Genomic DNA, 17,487 nt, shown 5'->3' on the forward strand with positions numbered 1-17,487 from the left:
CAGGCAAACTGGCTTAATCAAACTAGCCGCATACTGGAGCCTTCTGTGACATAGATTCTTGATGGAGGGCGCTTTAAATCAAAGTGGTGTTAAACAGTAGAAAATATTAGTTCTAAGATTCAGTAACCTGGATCTGCAACAACAAGCTATATAAAGTGAGGATGGCAGGTGAGACAAACTGTCACATGTAGGGCACCACCTGTCTGAGAACCATAGGGGTTATGACAAAAACTAGAGAAATCCTTTGATCCTGAAAAAGATCTTTGAAGGCTTCAGGACTGGCAGAAACATCCAAACTTTCGCAGAAGGTCAATTAATCGGCAGTAGCTACCCTCTGCCATAGGATACTGAGGTGTCCAAGCCCACTGTGAGGCATAATCTCAACAGCATGTCCTGTGTTTGCCCTAGGATGTCTGCAACTCCTCACCTAGGAGGCACAGAGCTTGACTTATGGAGAAGCAGCAGTCAGTTTGACTAAGCCCCACACACCCTGATTTTCACTTTTGTCTTTCCATAATCAAAAGGTCTGCATTTGTTAAGAATGTTGCCTGTAGAGATTTTGCCTACACTGACACAAAACCAAACATATTTGGCCTGGCTGAATCGTGCATTGGCATTTAAACAGCTGTGTCTAACCCCATCCTATCCCAGTTCCAATTTTAGACCCAAAGCTGAGTCTTGAAACAGCCCTGTGAAGAAATTAGGACTCCACTTAATGCCCCAGTTTCTGAAACATTCACACTTTTACTTTTTCTTGTTCACAGAGAGCCATAGGTTGTACTGCTAGTGAAGAAACTTGTAGAAATAACACAATCTTTATCTTTACTCCAGAGCTCCAACCTTAGTCTCAGCTACGGTAGTTCCCAGATGGACTCAAAACTTTTTTTCCCTGTAGGTTTGTCTCAGAATGCTGTATGAAGAAGTGAGACAAAGAAAATACAGTGGGGCAAAAAAGTATTTAGTCAGCCACCGATTGTGCACGTTCCCCCACCTAAAATGATGACAGAGGTCAGTAATTTGCACCAGAGGTACACTTCAACTGTGAGAGACAGAATGTGAAAAAAAAATCCATGAATTCACATGGTAGGATTTGTAAAGAATTTATTCGTAAATTAGGGTGGAAAATAAGTATTTGGTCACCTCAAACAAGGAAAATCTCTGGCTCTCACAGACCTGTAACGTCTTCTGTAAGAAGCTTTTCTGTCCCCCACTCGTTACCTGTATGAATGGCACCTGTTTGAACTCATCATCTGTATAAAAGACACCTGTCCACAGCCTCAAACAGTCAGACTCCAAACTCCGCCATGGCCAAGACCAAAGAGCTTTCGAAGGACACCAGGGAAAGTATTGTAGACCTGCACCAGACTGGGAAGAGTGAATCTACAATAGGCAAGCAGCTTGGTGTGAAAAAATCAACTGTGGGAGCAATCATCAGAAAATGGAAGACATACAAGACCACTGATAATCTCCCTCGATCTGGGGCTCCACGCAAGATCTCATCCCGTGGGGTCAAAATGATCATGAGAACGGTGAGCAAAGATCCCAGAACCACACGGGGGGACCTGGTGAATGACCTGCAGAGAGCTGGGACCAAAGTAACAAAGGTCACCATCAGTAACACACTACAACGGCAGGGAATCAAATCCCGCAGTGCCAGACGTGTTCCGCTGCTGAAGCCAGTGCATGTCCAGGCCCGTCTGAAGTTTGCCAGAGAGCACATGGATGATACAGCAGAGGATTGGGAGAATGTCATGTGGTCAGATGAAACCAAAGTAGAACTTTTTGGTATAAACTCAACTCGTCGTGTTTGGAGGAAGACGAATACTGAGTTGCATCCCAAGAACACCATACCTACTGTGAACCATGGTGGTGGAAACATCATGCTATGGGGCTGTTTTTCTGCCAAGGGGACAGGACGACTGATCCGTGTTAAGGACAGAATGAATGGGGCCATGTATCGTGAGATTTTGAGCCAAAACTTCCTTCCATCAGTGAGAACTTTGAAGATGAAACGAGGCTGGGTCTTCCAACATGACAATGATCCAAAACACACCGCCCGGGCAACAAAGGAGTGGCTCCGTAAGAAGCATTTGAAAGTCCTGGAGTGGCCTAGCCAGTCTCCAGACCTCAACCCCATAGAAAATCTGTGGAGGGAGTTGAAAGTCTGTGTTGCTCAGCGACAGCCCCAAAACATCACTGATCTCGAGAAGATCTGCATGGAGGAATGGGCCAAAATACCAGCTACTGTGTGTGCAAACCTGGTAAAGACCTATAGTAAACGTTTGACCTCTGTTATTGCCAACAAAGGTTATGTTACAAAGTATTGAGTTGTATTTTTGTTATTGACCAAATACTTATTTTCCACCCTGATTTACGATTCTTTACAAATCCTACCATGTGGATTCATGGATTTTTTTTTCACATTCTGTCTCTCACAGTTGAAGTGTACCTCTGGTGCAAATTACTGACCTCTGTCATCATTTTAGGTGGGGGAACTTGCACAATCGGTGGCTGACTAAATACTTTTTTGCCCCACTGTATATGTAACCCCCCAAGTCATAAAGTTAAAGTGGGTTTATCCCACCTTATCTAAACCTAGCGGTCATAAAGTGCAACTACTTTCCTTGAGGGAAATCAGCATACACACAGTGTCTCACCCACTCACACATATCAGGTCTAATTTGTGTGACTCCTCAGTGGTTTTCATCATACTGAGGTTTCATTGTCTTAGCCATAGCAGCGGTAATTAAGTTTGAGGGAGGCTGTTTGATGGGATTGAAAGATGTGAAATTGCCTCTCATAAGTTCTTGCAGAGTGCTAAATCACAAAGCTACTGTACTGTGTGTGTGCGTGTGTGCGTGTGTGCGTGCGTGTGTGTGTGTGTGTGTGTGTGTGTGTGTGTGTGTGTGTGTGTGTGTGTGTGTGCGCGCGTGTGTGTGTGTGTGCTCACGTCAAATCACTCCCTGAAGTCTAGTTCCTATTAATTGAGCACCAGTCAGCATTTACACTCTCAATCTTCAGTATTAATATTCTGCCAATACGGTTCTTTCTGTAAGTGTGATAAACTGGCTGCAACTGCTGGCTGCCAACTTCATCCTGGCATTGCATTACAACATAAGGTGAAGTTCACTTTTCTATACGGATGTGCCTCTTAAAGCCTCTACATTGCTTTAAATATGAATGTACTACACTTACCTTTTTGCAATGACCAAGCAACATGTAATTTTAAAGGTCTGTCTTCAGTAGCATACCTTACCTCATAATAGTACTGAACACACCCTTAACAGCTCATCAAATATAGAATAGGTGGATTTACATTTACTCAGGTTTCATTCCATTTAGTTAATGACTGACATTAAAGGGCATGTGCCCAGATATTTAGGTCTTGAATGTTGAAGTTTGGACTTGGGCTAACAATCCTATCATTCAAAAAAGTTAGTGAGAGTGAAAAAAACCCATCTTCTTCTATTTATACTAGCTAGCGAGCCTTGTGGCAGTCTTTATAATGAGTGATCTTTTAACTTGTAAATAACAAAGACATTATCTATAAATTATTTTTTATCACCACAAAAATCATTTATAGATAGTACGATAATTTTGTAAAACAATGTTTTAGTCATTAACCTGACCTGTCCAGAGGTCAAGAACTCCTCCTTAGGACAGCTCTATAAACTATTTTGTAAACTCTTAGTTTCTCTTTATTCCTTTTTCTTCCCTTTTCTAAAAAAAACCATGCAAAATATTTGAGCACAACACAGACTTTTTTTTAATCAATATTAAAGTTTTGTTGGTGAACTTGTGACCACACATGATTGACTGACTGTATATAAAGGTGAGGATAAAATAATTACTCCACAATGAAACAGAGCAACATATTTTTAACATAACCCCCGATAACCTGAACTTCTATTGAGCAAAAGCACAAGCCACTGCTGTGCAGTGATGTGCTTTAACTTTGTAATGCTCAAAGCTTGTAAAATCAAGTTAAAACTGAGCATCGTCTTCCAGTTTACACACAGTACAAAAACTTCAGCAGGAGTTTGAGCTGCCGCTTGAGAAAGCATCATGCCAAAAACAAAAGAAATCAGCTTAGACAACAGAAAAAGAATTGTTGATGCTTACAAAGCAGGAGATGAATTAAAAACCTTATCACAGAGCTTCCAAATGTCAAGAACTGGAATGAGAAGTTTCATCAAAAAAATTAAAGAGAGCTACACTGTGCAGAATAAGCCCGGCAGAGATTGGAAAGAAAACTATTGAGAAAAGTGTCTAAAGACCCCAGAACAAATGCTGAAAACAGTAATGAACAATTAGCCAAGTCAGGACTTTTGATCTCACAATCATGAGAACCTTAGACAGAAATGGACTGTGAGGTTACAGACCAAGAAAAAAAGAGCCCAAGAAGAAGAGACACTTTCCAGCCAGACTGAAATATGCTACGGAAACCTGAACAAAGATGATGCATACTGGACATACACGTCAGATGAGATGTAACTACTGTAGTTTTTTGCCACAGAGACACTGTATACGTTTGAAGCAAGGAATCTTTCTTTTTTTTTTTTCTGAAGTACAACCCTAAAAAACAGTGCGCCCAGTGAAACATGGTGGGAGTTTTATGCTGTAGGGAAGCTGCAGTGCATCTGAATCTGGGAATCCCACCAAGGTTGAAGGATAATCATAAAAAAAAAAGATATGTGCTGATCCTAAAGAAAACCTCAAAGAATTGGCAGCAAAACTGGGTCTGGGTCATCGCTTTGTCTTCCAACGTAATCAATACACACATCGCCCCTGGAGAAGAACTACCTCTAGACGACCAAAGTGAACAAAACCCCCCCCAACTTGAATCCAACTGGAAATCTGTGAGGTGAACCAAAGGCCAAGGCGCATTCCAGAAGACCATCGCAGACCATCAAGGCATGTTTAAGACGTGCCGAAAACTACAATAAACGGCTGCAGGCCGTTATCTAGCAAAAAGGATATAAAATTGACTAGTAACAGTCTTAACCCTGGTAGTTTTTGGTTTATGTGGTATAATATTGTTTCTGTGTACCAAGTAACATATTTTAAGTGTCCAAAATAAAAATAGAATGTTTAAAAAACCTGTGTTAAGAATTCTTTGCTCTGTTTAAAACAAAAAATAATAATACAGGGCCTAATAATTCTGACTTCATTTGTAAAACATCGTCATACCCGTGGTGTTGACATCCATATGAGATTCTAAATATTAAAACCTCAACATTATCATTAATCAAAATACTAGAATTTCAGTCATCAAAACTGAACCATAAGCATCTTGGGTGGGCTGTAGCTTACCACAGGCTATATTATTTGTGAGCTAGTTCAATTAAAAATTCTACAAAATGCACCAATATCACAAATACAGCTCCAACTGTCTGAAAACTTGTCAGAGTGGCCACTATCCACATGAATGAGTTGGATAAAAATATTTCCCCTCTGTATAGTTGTTTTAAAGGTGGAAAGTATCTGTAGAGGCCAAAACTGTTTGTGTGCAAGGCTGTAAACATGCTGTTATTAATGGGAAGTTTTAACATATGAGTTTATGGGGATTGACCTGGAAGCTGGTCTCAAGTGGCCATTAGAGGAACTGCAGTTTCACTGAGTAAAAGTCAGATGTGTCATGCCATTTGAAGTCTCTGGTCTGCTAGTTATTTAGGTTTAATATTCAAGCTCATTTAGATACTATATTTAGGCTTAGAACTATATATATCAAAGCTGCATTTATCAGCTGGTCTTTAATGATGTTTGAAAACACCCGTCTGCAATGTCTGAAAGTAGGGAAAGTAAACCGAAAAGAGTTGTATGACAGCACAGACCATCAGTCTTTTCATCAGTGTCATTTAAACTGGGGGTAAATTATAATTTAATTATTTCCTTCTGTAAAGATGTTAGAGGTTGGTTGTTGTTCTTCTTAACCTACCCTAACAGAGCTTTCTTTTGTGGATTTGACTCTCCTCTAGGACTTAACCAAGCAGCTGGACGAGGTGACCCAGAACTCGGAGATTGTGGAAATCCGTCAGAAGGAGGCTGAATGTGAACTAGAGGCAGCCAGAGACCGAGTTCAGCAGCAGGCAACTGAAATACTTCTCAAAGCCAGTAAGACCCACAATCTCTTCCCTTTCTCTTTTCATGAGACCTGTGAATTCTTGCATCCGCACTAGACTCAAGATGCACTCTATGCTTTCCGTGCAAACACGTCAAACATATCGACTAACAGCTCCCCTCATCTTGTCTGACACATCGTTGCCTGTTACACTTTAATAGCATGTTGCTGTACTGTATATCGGGGCTAATGGTGTTCCCGGTCCCTCAGAGGCTGCTAGAAGAAGCCTTGCTGACGACAGTGCCCAGTTTGTCTGTGTTTATGTGCACATGTAAATGGCTAAATAGGTGTATGTTAGAATCTGGTCTAATGTCTTATGATGTATTTCCATCACTACTTTGGTTAACAACATTGCATAAACATTACTGTCTGAAACGTGTGAGCAATCGCAGCCACTTTGGTGCGGAGTCATTCTCGGCCCATTAGCTCCAATGAGTTCGTTGTATCCAATGAGAGCATTTTATCACTTTCCACTGGAGCTGCTTGCATGTTAGAGACAAATAAGATCCAGCTGGTAAATGCAGCCATGGGAGTCTCATTTACCACACTACAGATCAGAGGACCTCTCAAGGTTGTTTGCAAAGAAATGACCATGAGTCCTTTTTGCCTTTTAAAGTGCCTTTTGTTTTTTAAGTTATAAAGGTAAAAAAAAAGTGTAAGAGTGGTAAATTTCAACTTATCATCCTTCAACAATTACTAAATGTGTAGTCTTGAGTTTAAGTTTTATGGTTTGTATGTCCAGAAATGTCCAGCACATTTTCACTCCCAGCTCACATACAGATGCTTGATAAGGACCCTTTCTTGCCACATTGGGTGTCCATTCATCCATATATTTTCCTAACAGCTTATCGAGTTAAGGGCCAAAGTGGGGCTCAAGCCTGTTCCAGCTGTCACGGGGGAGAGACAGGGTCTCTAATCCATTGCAGGGCTAGCATAGTGACAAAAATAACCTTTCAGACTCTCACTCATACTTACAGCTAATTTAGAATCAGCATTTAAGGCCTCTCACAATCACAAAGACCAATCAGTTACTAACTGGCTACCACCAGTTGGGTAACAAAAATGTTTATTTCCAAACTTGTGGAAGTGAAATCGGTCACAAAAATGGCTGCAACAAAAATTTCTTGTGATTGATTTAATGGCAAGCAGTTTGACACGATCACCTGTAGTTCACAGGGAAGATGGAAACTTATCTTCAGAGAGTTGTTATTTACTCTCCAAGTTCTAGTGAAACTAGAACTTGGAGAGTAAATAGTGAAACTAGAACTTAGAACTTGTGTGAAGCTTTCTAGAAACAGAATTATCGCTGCAACTAACACGTGAAAAAACACAACTTTTACTTCCTGTTTTGCATTGTACTTTAACAGTTTCACTACTGCTCTGGGAATAGTTTTAAAAGTATTTGTGGGCATGTCAACATTTTCATTGCTAACTACTGGAGAATGTAGCAAGCCCCTAGAGATCAAAGCAATCTCAAGCAGGTTTTCAGTGAAGAACTGTATAGCTCTGAAGTACCCAGAGACAAAGACATGACAAAGCAAAAGAATTCTAGCTCCACATAGAAAGGCCCCAGGGAGTTGTAGACCTTCTTCCTATGAGTCAGGGTCAACTATGGCACAATCACAAAACTGAAACTTTTTGACAGCCCCTCGTTGTAGCTGTGTTGGCAGCATCAATAAGAACCAGCAACATGCTGATTGCATCAGTTGAATATTTGTATTCTTCTCGCCTCTGCTCTGCCATAGGTCAGATAAGCAGTCTGCAGGCCACCCAGATGACCCAGGAAGCAGCCATCAGAGACCTGGACAACGAGCGGAATCGGCTGAAGGACAAGGTGGTGCGAATGGAGGAAGAGAGGGAGGCCCTTCAGAGCCAGGGCCAAGCACTGGATGAAAGACAGAAACAGCAGCTCCAGGCCCTGGAGAAGGTGCGTGTGTGTGATGGTGAAGTGTTTTGTATTCATGTCGGACAGGAAGCAGCTCTGTTATGAATAACCAATAAGTCATCAAGATGCAGAAACTGATCTTTTTTGTAGTTTGCTTCACACCAGTTTAAAATACAAGGACTGTGAAGAAGTCAGTGCCCATACTTTTTAGTGTAGTGGTCCAATGTCGATGGAGTTGAGCAGTAATAAGTAATACCTACTGACATCAGGTTTTCACATTAGGGTTACTTTGTTAGAAAAAAAATTGTACCCAAAATGTTATTGTGAAACCCCAGCATGAAGCCTTGGTCTCCTGTATTTTTTTGTATTTATGTGCATTTTAAGTAGTGAACTTGTCTCTCCTGACCATGTGACCAGGATCAAGCAAAAGTAGATTTAAACGTAGACTCTAGTCCAAATTCATTTTTCAAGTTTTCTTTTGCTTGCTTCTCTTAGTTTGTGATACTGACTGTACAGACGAGACTGCAATCCCCATGTGAGGCTGATGTCTTTCCCAAACCAAGTCTTTACAGAAGTAAAAAGAGCACTTGATTTTAATTATTGATGTATCTGAGAGAGTTGTACTTGTAGGCGAAGTCAGATTTTTAGATAAGAGCATGTAGATTTACAGTATGCATAAATACCCGCCCTGTCTATCTTTCGTTAGTTATTTTGGCATATTTAGTGCGTTGCAGAGGAATTCCTAGGGATTAAGAAGAAAATTAATCGTAGGTCTGCAACAAAGTTTAAAGCATGTCATCTGTGCAAGATGACCTGTGGTCGTCAAACAGTTGAAAGGGTCAAACTTGTCGATCACAGCTTTTACAAGCTCTGAAAAAAGGACAGCTGCTCCTCTTTTTAGAAAGCAGGACTCTTAAAGGTCAGATGATTTAAGCAACAGCGTAGTCAGCAGACCAACCGCAGCCGATAGTAAATGTCAAGTGTTGCAGCCTCATGTGTGTTTTCCCATTCTTTTATATCTGACATTTGTGCAGTGTAATCCTCTGGGAGCTGAAAGACTTCTCCCACTGAGTGTGGTTGCTGTGAATTTAGATGTCTTCCCAAGGATAATGGAAGATCTCAGATCACTTAAACTTCATTCCATCTTTCTTCTATGGCTGAAGCTAAATTTCCAAACCTTTCAACACTGATTCATCATTATAAATTGGCTCTTGATGAAATTTATGCAAACTCAACTAAATTTGATAAAAGTTCCCATCTGACCTCGACGGGTTCAGTTGATTTATTAATGTAAAATAACTTTATTTATGCTTAATGAAATTTTACCTTCACGCTATGAATGCTTTTTGTATTAAAGGTCCCAGAGAGGTGGGTTGAATTTTTTCCAATGTATTTTTGTGTCACATAGTCTACATGTTTTCTCATCTGAAAAAACACATTAAAAACTTTTATTTATGTTGCGTGAAGTCACAACAACAGTTGCCTCAAAGCTCTCCTATAACAATACAGAAAAAACAACAATCAGACGACCCTCTCTGAGGAAACACTTGTCAACAGTGGGAATGAAAAACGCCATTTTAAGAGAAAGAGACCTCCAGCAGAACCAGGCTCAGGGAGGATCAGCCATTTGCCACAACTGGTTATAGGTAACTGTTACTCAACCAGTTTTACACTCCCTCTAACCTAAAGCCAGAATCTCTATTTGGTTCACGTTATTTATAACCAGCTCAAAGCTGGTTATAAATAACGTGAACCCGTTTCTGTCTCCTCATAACTGTCTGAAAAGAACTTTTCATTTCAGGTAAACTTAAAAGAATTTTCTTAATACAGTGATATTTTAACCCTTAGTAGTGAAATGGAGAAATTACACTGGTGTTTGTATTATACTTTGGACATATCACCTCGATCAAAATGCAGTTATAGGGTCTCAGGACCCCCAATGGAGCAGCAGATCAAAATGCTGCACTGAACATGAGTGTCACAGTAACTGAATGTTCCCCTCTAAAGTTTAGTAAAGTGAGTAAACAGAACATAACATGTAATGCCAAAAGAAAACAGTCACAAGCTGAACGGGCAGTGAAGCAAGAAATTGGGAAGAGAGCATTCCCATCTGCAGTAATTTATATTTGGCGGTGCAGCTCTGTTCAGGGACCTCTTCACCCTTTACATATGAAAGCCAGTGGCGAGGAGGGCTGCAGCAGGACCAGATAGGGAAACGGTGCCAACAGATGAGACACTGACCAAGTCAGTTAAAACATGGAAGGATAATTGACTGAAGTTATAAAGAGCTAATTTACTTTTTCTGCTACACTGAGACAGAGTTGGGTTGCGAAGTGGCTTGAAACCGAAAACAAAACAAAAACAGTAAGAACCATTCATAATCAGCTATAGCAGCCCTGACTCAGATGGGTTCATGAGTGTTTTAGATGTAAATACTTACTGCTAAAAGTCCCGTAAAAAACAAATGCTTTGTACAATTGAATGATAGTGAATGTATCGTATTTGTAAAATAAATTAAAATTACCTTGATGTAAACATTGCAAAGATGATTTTTATAATTACATTTAATTGTTAATGTAGTGATATTTGGCACAGTTCCTTCCAAGTGAAATCCATATAAATTTGCATCTTTTTTGGCAATGCAGACCATGTTTTCTTCTTTCCTTGTTTTTTTAAGACAAAGATTGGATCAATTATGGTTCGAAATAAGCAACATTAGTGAACAAGAAGAGACGGAACTATAATGATAATTTCATTGACCTGACTTAATTAGGGAACATGTGTGAAAAGTCATTAGATTAATTGTTTCCTTGGTTTTCATTTCGGTTCCCTCTTATTACCATTCTCTCCCATTTTGTTTGCTTTTATTTCTTTGAGTTTTTTTCCTCTGTCTCTCTGCAAAAGGAGAAATTAACCTCTCAGGATGTTCATGGCCTGTTGTTTGTGTCACACTGTGGAGATGTGGCGCCCATGGCTTTGTTGGCCATATGATAACACAGCAGGCTTGCCCAGTTTGTTAGATGTTGTTTTTGGTATTTTTCCAAAACAGCCTTTGGTTCTGAGCAATTACTGCACACTAATATGATCGTTCTTTGATCGGAGATTAAAGTTTTTTCATGTTGCTGCCAGTGTCTGATGATCTGCCAGACACTCAGTAGGGTTAATGAAAATTGTGAGGTTGAATGAGATATAAACTGTACATGTTTTAGGACAGTAAAATGTGTCATGCTGAGAAGTTATGTTGATCAGTCAGTCTAAATGACTTGAGAAGCTAATATATTCACAATTTTCTTAAGCCTAGTATTTCTAGAGTTTAGTTTAGTGGACAAAGGAAGAGTTTTACACATTACGTTTATCACACTTAAGCAAACATTTAATTTGTAATGAGTGAATATAATTTGTAATGGGCTCTCTGTGGTTATGTAAGCATTTAGTATCACTAAATAGGCTGGGGAGCTATTACGCTATTAATTCTGAAGCAGTAAATTTACTGCCATTAAAGTATATAGAACACTAGGGTATTAGTATGTCATAGGATATGATTTTTAATACCATGAGATGCCGATACAGATGTCTCTCCATCTAATAAACCAACAACAATGTTATAGTTTCTGCATCCACCACCATGCAAGGCTCCACTTATGTCCATTGATATAAATTTTGTTATCAGAGTGAGAATATCAAGGGAAGAGGGTGGAAAAGTGAGATAGCATGGAGATTAAAAATAGTACACCGGAGTACTGGGAGGGTAGGCGTTCAAGAAAGAGTGAGGTGGCAAAGGAAAAGCTTACAGTCAGTTGTATGTGAAGCTGGACACACTATAGATGGACAAAGTTGATGAGCCGTCAGAGAAGTTATGTGAGGGGAGGTACAGGACATTTATGAGGACAGCAAGACACTGGTGAGGTGTGTGGTAAGAGTGACAGATGGGTTCAAGTTGGGGTGAGATTAAATCTGCTCAGAGCCCCTACTTGTTTGTGGTCATGATGGACAGGTTGACAGCTGAGCTCAGGGAGGAGTTTCTGTGAACGCTGATGATCACAGATGATATTATGATCTGTAAGGAGAGTAGGAAGCAGAGTCTGGAGAGGTGGAGGTATGCTCTGGAGAGAGGAGGAATGAAGCAAACAACAGAATGAAACAATGAAACAAAACAGAACATGTGTGTGAATGAAAGGGAGACAGGTGGAAAGATAAACATAAAATTGGTAGAGTTAGTGAAGGTAGATGAGTTGGAATACTTGGGGTCAACCATTCAAAGTAATGGACAGTGCACAGGAGGGGTGAAGAAGAAAGTGCATACAGGGAGGAGTAGGTCAGGTGATTTGTGACAGAAGAATATCAGCAAGACTGAAAGGGAAGGTTTACAAGATGGTAGTGAGTCCTGATTTGATGTATGTTTAGAAATTAGAAATGAGTGCATCAGAGGGACAGCTGAGGTTGAGCTGTTTGGAGATAAAGTTCAAACGAGGGAAGGCTGAGATGGTTTTGACATGTGCAGATGAGAGAGAGTGCATATTAGGCTAAGTATTTTAAATGTGGAGCTGCCAGAGACCACAGAAAAGATTCACAGGTATAGTGAAGGAGGACATGCAGAAGGTTGGTGTGACAGAGGATGATATTAGTGATAGGATCAGATGGAGGTACCAGCTATCTGCTCAAAGGTGTTCTTAGCTTGGTTAGATGTTACTTCTCTTAACCATGGAATTAATTCTGTCTTCATCCACCTTAGTTGTCTCGTGTGTCTTGCTGAGACACGTGAAATTCAACATTTTAATTCAACTTCAGATATTATGTCTGCTTCATTTGTTATATAATAATAACTAAGCTATGAAACTGCTTGTGAATCCTCCAATTACTTTTGAACCTCTAAAAATGTGATCTGTATTTAAAAATGTCTGTAATTCCTAAACAGTTAACGGGATTTTTTTGTAAAATGTGATATATATTGATAGTTTGATTTGAAATTAATTAAGGCTGGCATAGTCTATATGACAGGCCGGACTCAAACGCTACATTCAACCTTTCATTCGCTACATCAAAGTAGACTGGTGGACTGCAGAAGTTTTACTAGATGTCATCTGCTCCACCTCCCACCCTGCTTGTTTACATCTATTACAGCAATTAGCGAGAGGGGAGGGGAGCTGTCGCGGCTACAGTGCAGTGTACAGTGCAACCCTGGGTAAGTGACGGGTGGCTGCGTAACCCAACAGTGAGTCGGTGACACTGATGACATTTGCAATTAGTTTAACAAACATATATTTGTGGTGCCAAAGATTAATTGTTCACTCAGCTAATCCCTCGCTTCTATTACCAGCCACTTAGCCTCTTTATTTATTTATTTTAATAAAATAACCATCAAATAACGCATACGCTTGTCATCAGTAAAAATGCTGTCAGAGCCTTTAATGGCCTACCTGAAATTCAGTGTGTGGACTCCTGAGACTGAGCAAATTTAAATTTAAAAATATATATAACCTTATTTTAAAAATTATTTTTATCAGTTACTTTCAAGTTTTCTTCCTGCCATCCCTTTTATGTCTGCCTGTAGTATGCCCTGATGTGCTACTGCCACCAGATGATTGGTGTGGTGCCAATCTCTTGTTAGTGCGCAAAGAAACCAGGAACCTACCCAGCTCCACAACCAGAGCCCACATGTTAACTTTATCTACACCTTTAGCTACAGTTTTTTAACCCGAGACACACAACGAACAGAAATTTAAAGCTGGAAACAGAGCTGCTGATTTTAACTCTAATCTCATTAGTAGTCAGATAATCTTGGTATAGTCTTTAATAGGATATGTTCCCTCAGATCGCTCACTGTGTGAGTCAGCTCAGCTCATGTGTATTACAGTTCCCTTGTGACTTTTTTTTGGCGAAGTTTAGCCAATTAAAGTTTTGTTAAAGCCATGCAAAGAGGAAACAGCTGCTCTCCTGATTAAAACCAAACTTTAGCGCTTGCATATTAATTTTTTTTTTGTCTGTTTTGTCTGTTTCCCCTGAAAATCACTATTTTTTGACTGTAGCCTTGATTCATACTATAATAGCTTCCCAATGACAAACCCAGTGCACTGTTGCTGGGTACAGAGGGCATTTGTTCTTGCCTGTCTGCTCATCTCTGAGTTACACAGTTTATAGAGCCTGACAACAACCTAACTCTGCAGGACTTCATTCGTTCTCCTTGTGTCTCTCTAAACAACATCTTTTCTACATCTGTTCTTCACTGCATTTTCTGCCTCCTTGCTCTGCTATTCTACAGCTTCTCCTCTCATTTCATCCACACATAAATCACTGCTGATAACTTATATTCATTCTTTAAATGATGCTCATTACATATTTTTTTTTTGTGTTTATACTCATTAACTTAGCATTTTAACTTGGAATTTCAGGCTTTTTAATGTTTTTCCTCCTCTTAAACATCTGTCACGTCTGTAACTCATCAGTGGGTCGCATTAGAAGTTCGTTTTGAACAAATTTTCACTTTTTTCTTAAATTTAAAATTACTATTGGATTTATCTATACAGATGAGCATTTTTTACAGTACTCATTAGTTCAGTTGCAAGTGCAGTTTGTAATGACACAGTGTTGTCTCAAATTAAATGATCTAAGTTGTGCACTTAATGTACATAGATGACACTGAGAATTGTGATTGTCTTGCTAGCTCTTGTAACTTGGTTGAAAATTTCTCAGGTCCCTCTCTTTCCTGCAGGCAAGAAGGGCAAGAGTTTTACTTACTTGTTTGACTGTACATCATCCAGGTACTTGTGAAGCACTTCTAACCATAGTTGATTGTTTGAATGAGTGTACAACACTGGTACATTGACATTTTACCACTAGGAGGTTTTGTAGTAAGCCAAAATGCATTATGACTAAAACTAACACTGCTGATGTGTTTGCCTTAAACAAATAATTCATATGTAAAGTGATACTATAGATCATCAAAACTGTTTCCTGTATGGACACCAAAGTTGATATTTGGACTTGTCCAAGAAAACAAGAAAAGAAAAAAAAAAGTGAAAACAGCCACACGATCAGGTCAACATATCCTGAACTGTTTGGTCTCCGTATTGCTGCTTCTTATTTTATCCCAAAGGTCACCGTATTATACGCTGTTGTCATCATCTTGCGATGTCCCACTGCAGAGTCAAATATAGTTTCTGTGCACCTAATTTAGTTACATTTTTGTCAAACATAATATTACATGCCTGCCTATATTAAAGATCGTTTTACAATGTTTAAAACGTGTTGGTCAGAGTCTTCAATCAGCAGCTGTTCATTTCACTTGGGACTTCACTACAAAACATCCCAAAGTCTGTTTGTTTCTTTCTGCATGAACTCAAAGACCTACTGTTTAAATAATGAGTAAAAAGAAGTTCTCCTGTTATCAGCTAGACTGCTTTAGCATACTTAAAAAACACAATACCTGAACACCAGTGTGATAAAGACCGTTGGACATCTAGAATCCAAACGATTGTATCTTTACTTTTGAGACTGATAATGGGCTTCATTGTGTCCTAATCAATAACCCCATTATCAGTAATCTCAGATAGGCTGTGCCCAGGCTTTATCAACTTTTACTGTTCAAAGAATAACACATGAGAGTGACGTGGCGAGAAAGAGTAGCACTGTATAGAGGCAGCCTGGAGGATTATCCCCAAGCAAACGGTGGCAATATGGCTGAATAATGCAGCATATGTTGTGAATGTCAGCCCGAGCTCTGTGTCTGTCTATCGTCTATCGCAGCGCTCACCTTTGAGCATAATTTAAGTTCGCACGTGCGTTTTCGGTGTTTTTTAGACCCTCCGTGATGAGAAAGTGTCCCACGAGAAGGACGTGAACAGTCTGCGAGCTCGATACGAAGAGGAGACCAGCCAAATGAAGGAGAGCCAAGCTCGAGCTCTGGAGGAAGTCGCCAAGAAGAACAGGGTGACCCTGGAGACCGCTCTCAACAACGCCGAGAAGGACAAGAACCGCCTCCTGGCTGTGAGTACACACACACACACACACACACACACACACACACACACACACACACACACACACACACACACACACACACACACACACACACACACACACAAACACACACACACACACACACACACACAGGGACATGTTTTCATTGTTTTCAAGGACAGAAAGACATACAGGGCTGGCCTGGGCCCTTTATTGTAAATGTTCCAGTGTACACCTCTGATATGACGAAGGTTCTTCCAGACCAGAGCCTTATTATGAAGTGAAGCATCTGACACATGCAATCATAACAAAGGTCCCAACTACAAAGAAGAAACGACTACATTTAAAGCTGGTGTAGTTATTTAAAAAAAAATAGATAATCCAGCAGGTTGAAACCGAAGTAGTTGGAGAGGAAACTAGAATTCTGCAGTGCCTCTGGCCTCTGTTTTCAGGCTTTACTAAAATGTAGCCTGTGAGGAGGGACTTGAGCAAATTTCACACTAGCCTCGGTGCAGTAGTTTAAAGAAAATAGTGGGTTGAATGGGCTAAACCAGTGCATCTCAAGTTTTCTTCCTTTGTCTGTTAAAACAAGCCAAAAAACATAGAGTTAAAGGTACAGTTTGTGAAATCTCACCACTGCTGTAGATGTCAGTAGCTTGCTGATTGCCGTCCATTTCTGTTTTTTTACTCCTCTGAAATTTAAGTGCGTAATCCTAATTATGGCGGCTGTAGGTACAAACAACTCTGTCAGTCTGCTGTTTATGTCAGCTGGGTGTCCATGTGGAGCCTCTGGAGTCAGTGAAGCTTATTTCTCTCCAATACTGAGGTGAGTTGTTGAGGATGTACAGAACCTTTCTGTTGAGAAGTGCTGCTGTTAGCCGGCCTTAGTGTTGTTGTTGTTTGTGTGGGTCGCCTGTCTAATCTGCTGACTGTAGCTGGGACAATATCACGAACAAATAAGCATGTTTATGCATTTTTTGAGTGTTAAAGCCCAGTGTGTTTGAGTGTTTTTATGTCATGTCACTTTCTAAAAACACTTTTGTATACTGCAGCTTTAAAACATGGATGGATCAGATGGTGGGTTCACAGGGCACAATGAATGAAAATCAACAGGGGTTTATTTTGTGATTGCCGCATCTTGAGTAATCAGCGATTATTGCTCGAAGCCGAAGGAATGTGAACAGCTGTATGCTAATTGATCCTGCATCATCAGGCCCGGAGCTATTCTCAAGCCGTAAACATTCTGTTTTTCGAAGAATTTCTGATGGACACCAGATGTGACAGTAAATTAACTTTTGGTGCATAAGTATTTTTATTTGTTCTGATGCATTAGATTTTTTTTTTTTAACTTTATGCACTTTTGAGCTTTGGTAATATTTTAGTCACAAGACAATGTGCAGCTAAAAATATGTCAAAACATGGTCATCGCGTGGTGCCTTGCTATCGCCGATTTGTGTGCTCCACCATCCAGCACAGTCGCCATTACTGTGATGGGAAATCATAGTGACAGTGTCTACTGGTGCCT

At 40.0% G+C, this 17,487-nt stretch overlaps 1 protein-coding gene across 6 annotated transcripts in view; it reads left to right on the forward strand.

Moving 5' to 3' along the window:
* The window catches only part of fam184ab (family with sequence similarity 184 member Ab), a 216,016-nt gene that overhangs the window by 104,025 nt on the left and 94,504 nt on the right, over window positions 1-17,487 (forward strand). For all 6 annotated transcript variants that reach the window (XM_082504918.1, XM_082504923.1, XM_082504919.1 and 3 more), the window contains exons 7-9: window positions 5,979-6,114; window positions 7,867-8,048; window positions 15,804-15,989. In XM_082504918.1, coding sequence (XP_082361044.1) covers window positions 5,979-6,114; window positions 7,867-8,048; window positions 15,804-15,989 — 504 coding nt within the window. The remainder of the gene's footprint in view (window positions 1-5,978; window positions 6,115-7,866; window positions 8,049-15,803; window positions 15,990-17,487) is intronic.

This window comes from Aulonocara stuartgranti (genome assembly GCF_965226115.1).
Source record: "Aulonocara stuartgranti genome assembly, chromosome: 15".
Lineage (NCBI taxonomy): Eukaryota > Metazoa > Chordata > Actinopteri > Cichliformes > Cichlidae > Aulonocara > Aulonocara stuartgranti.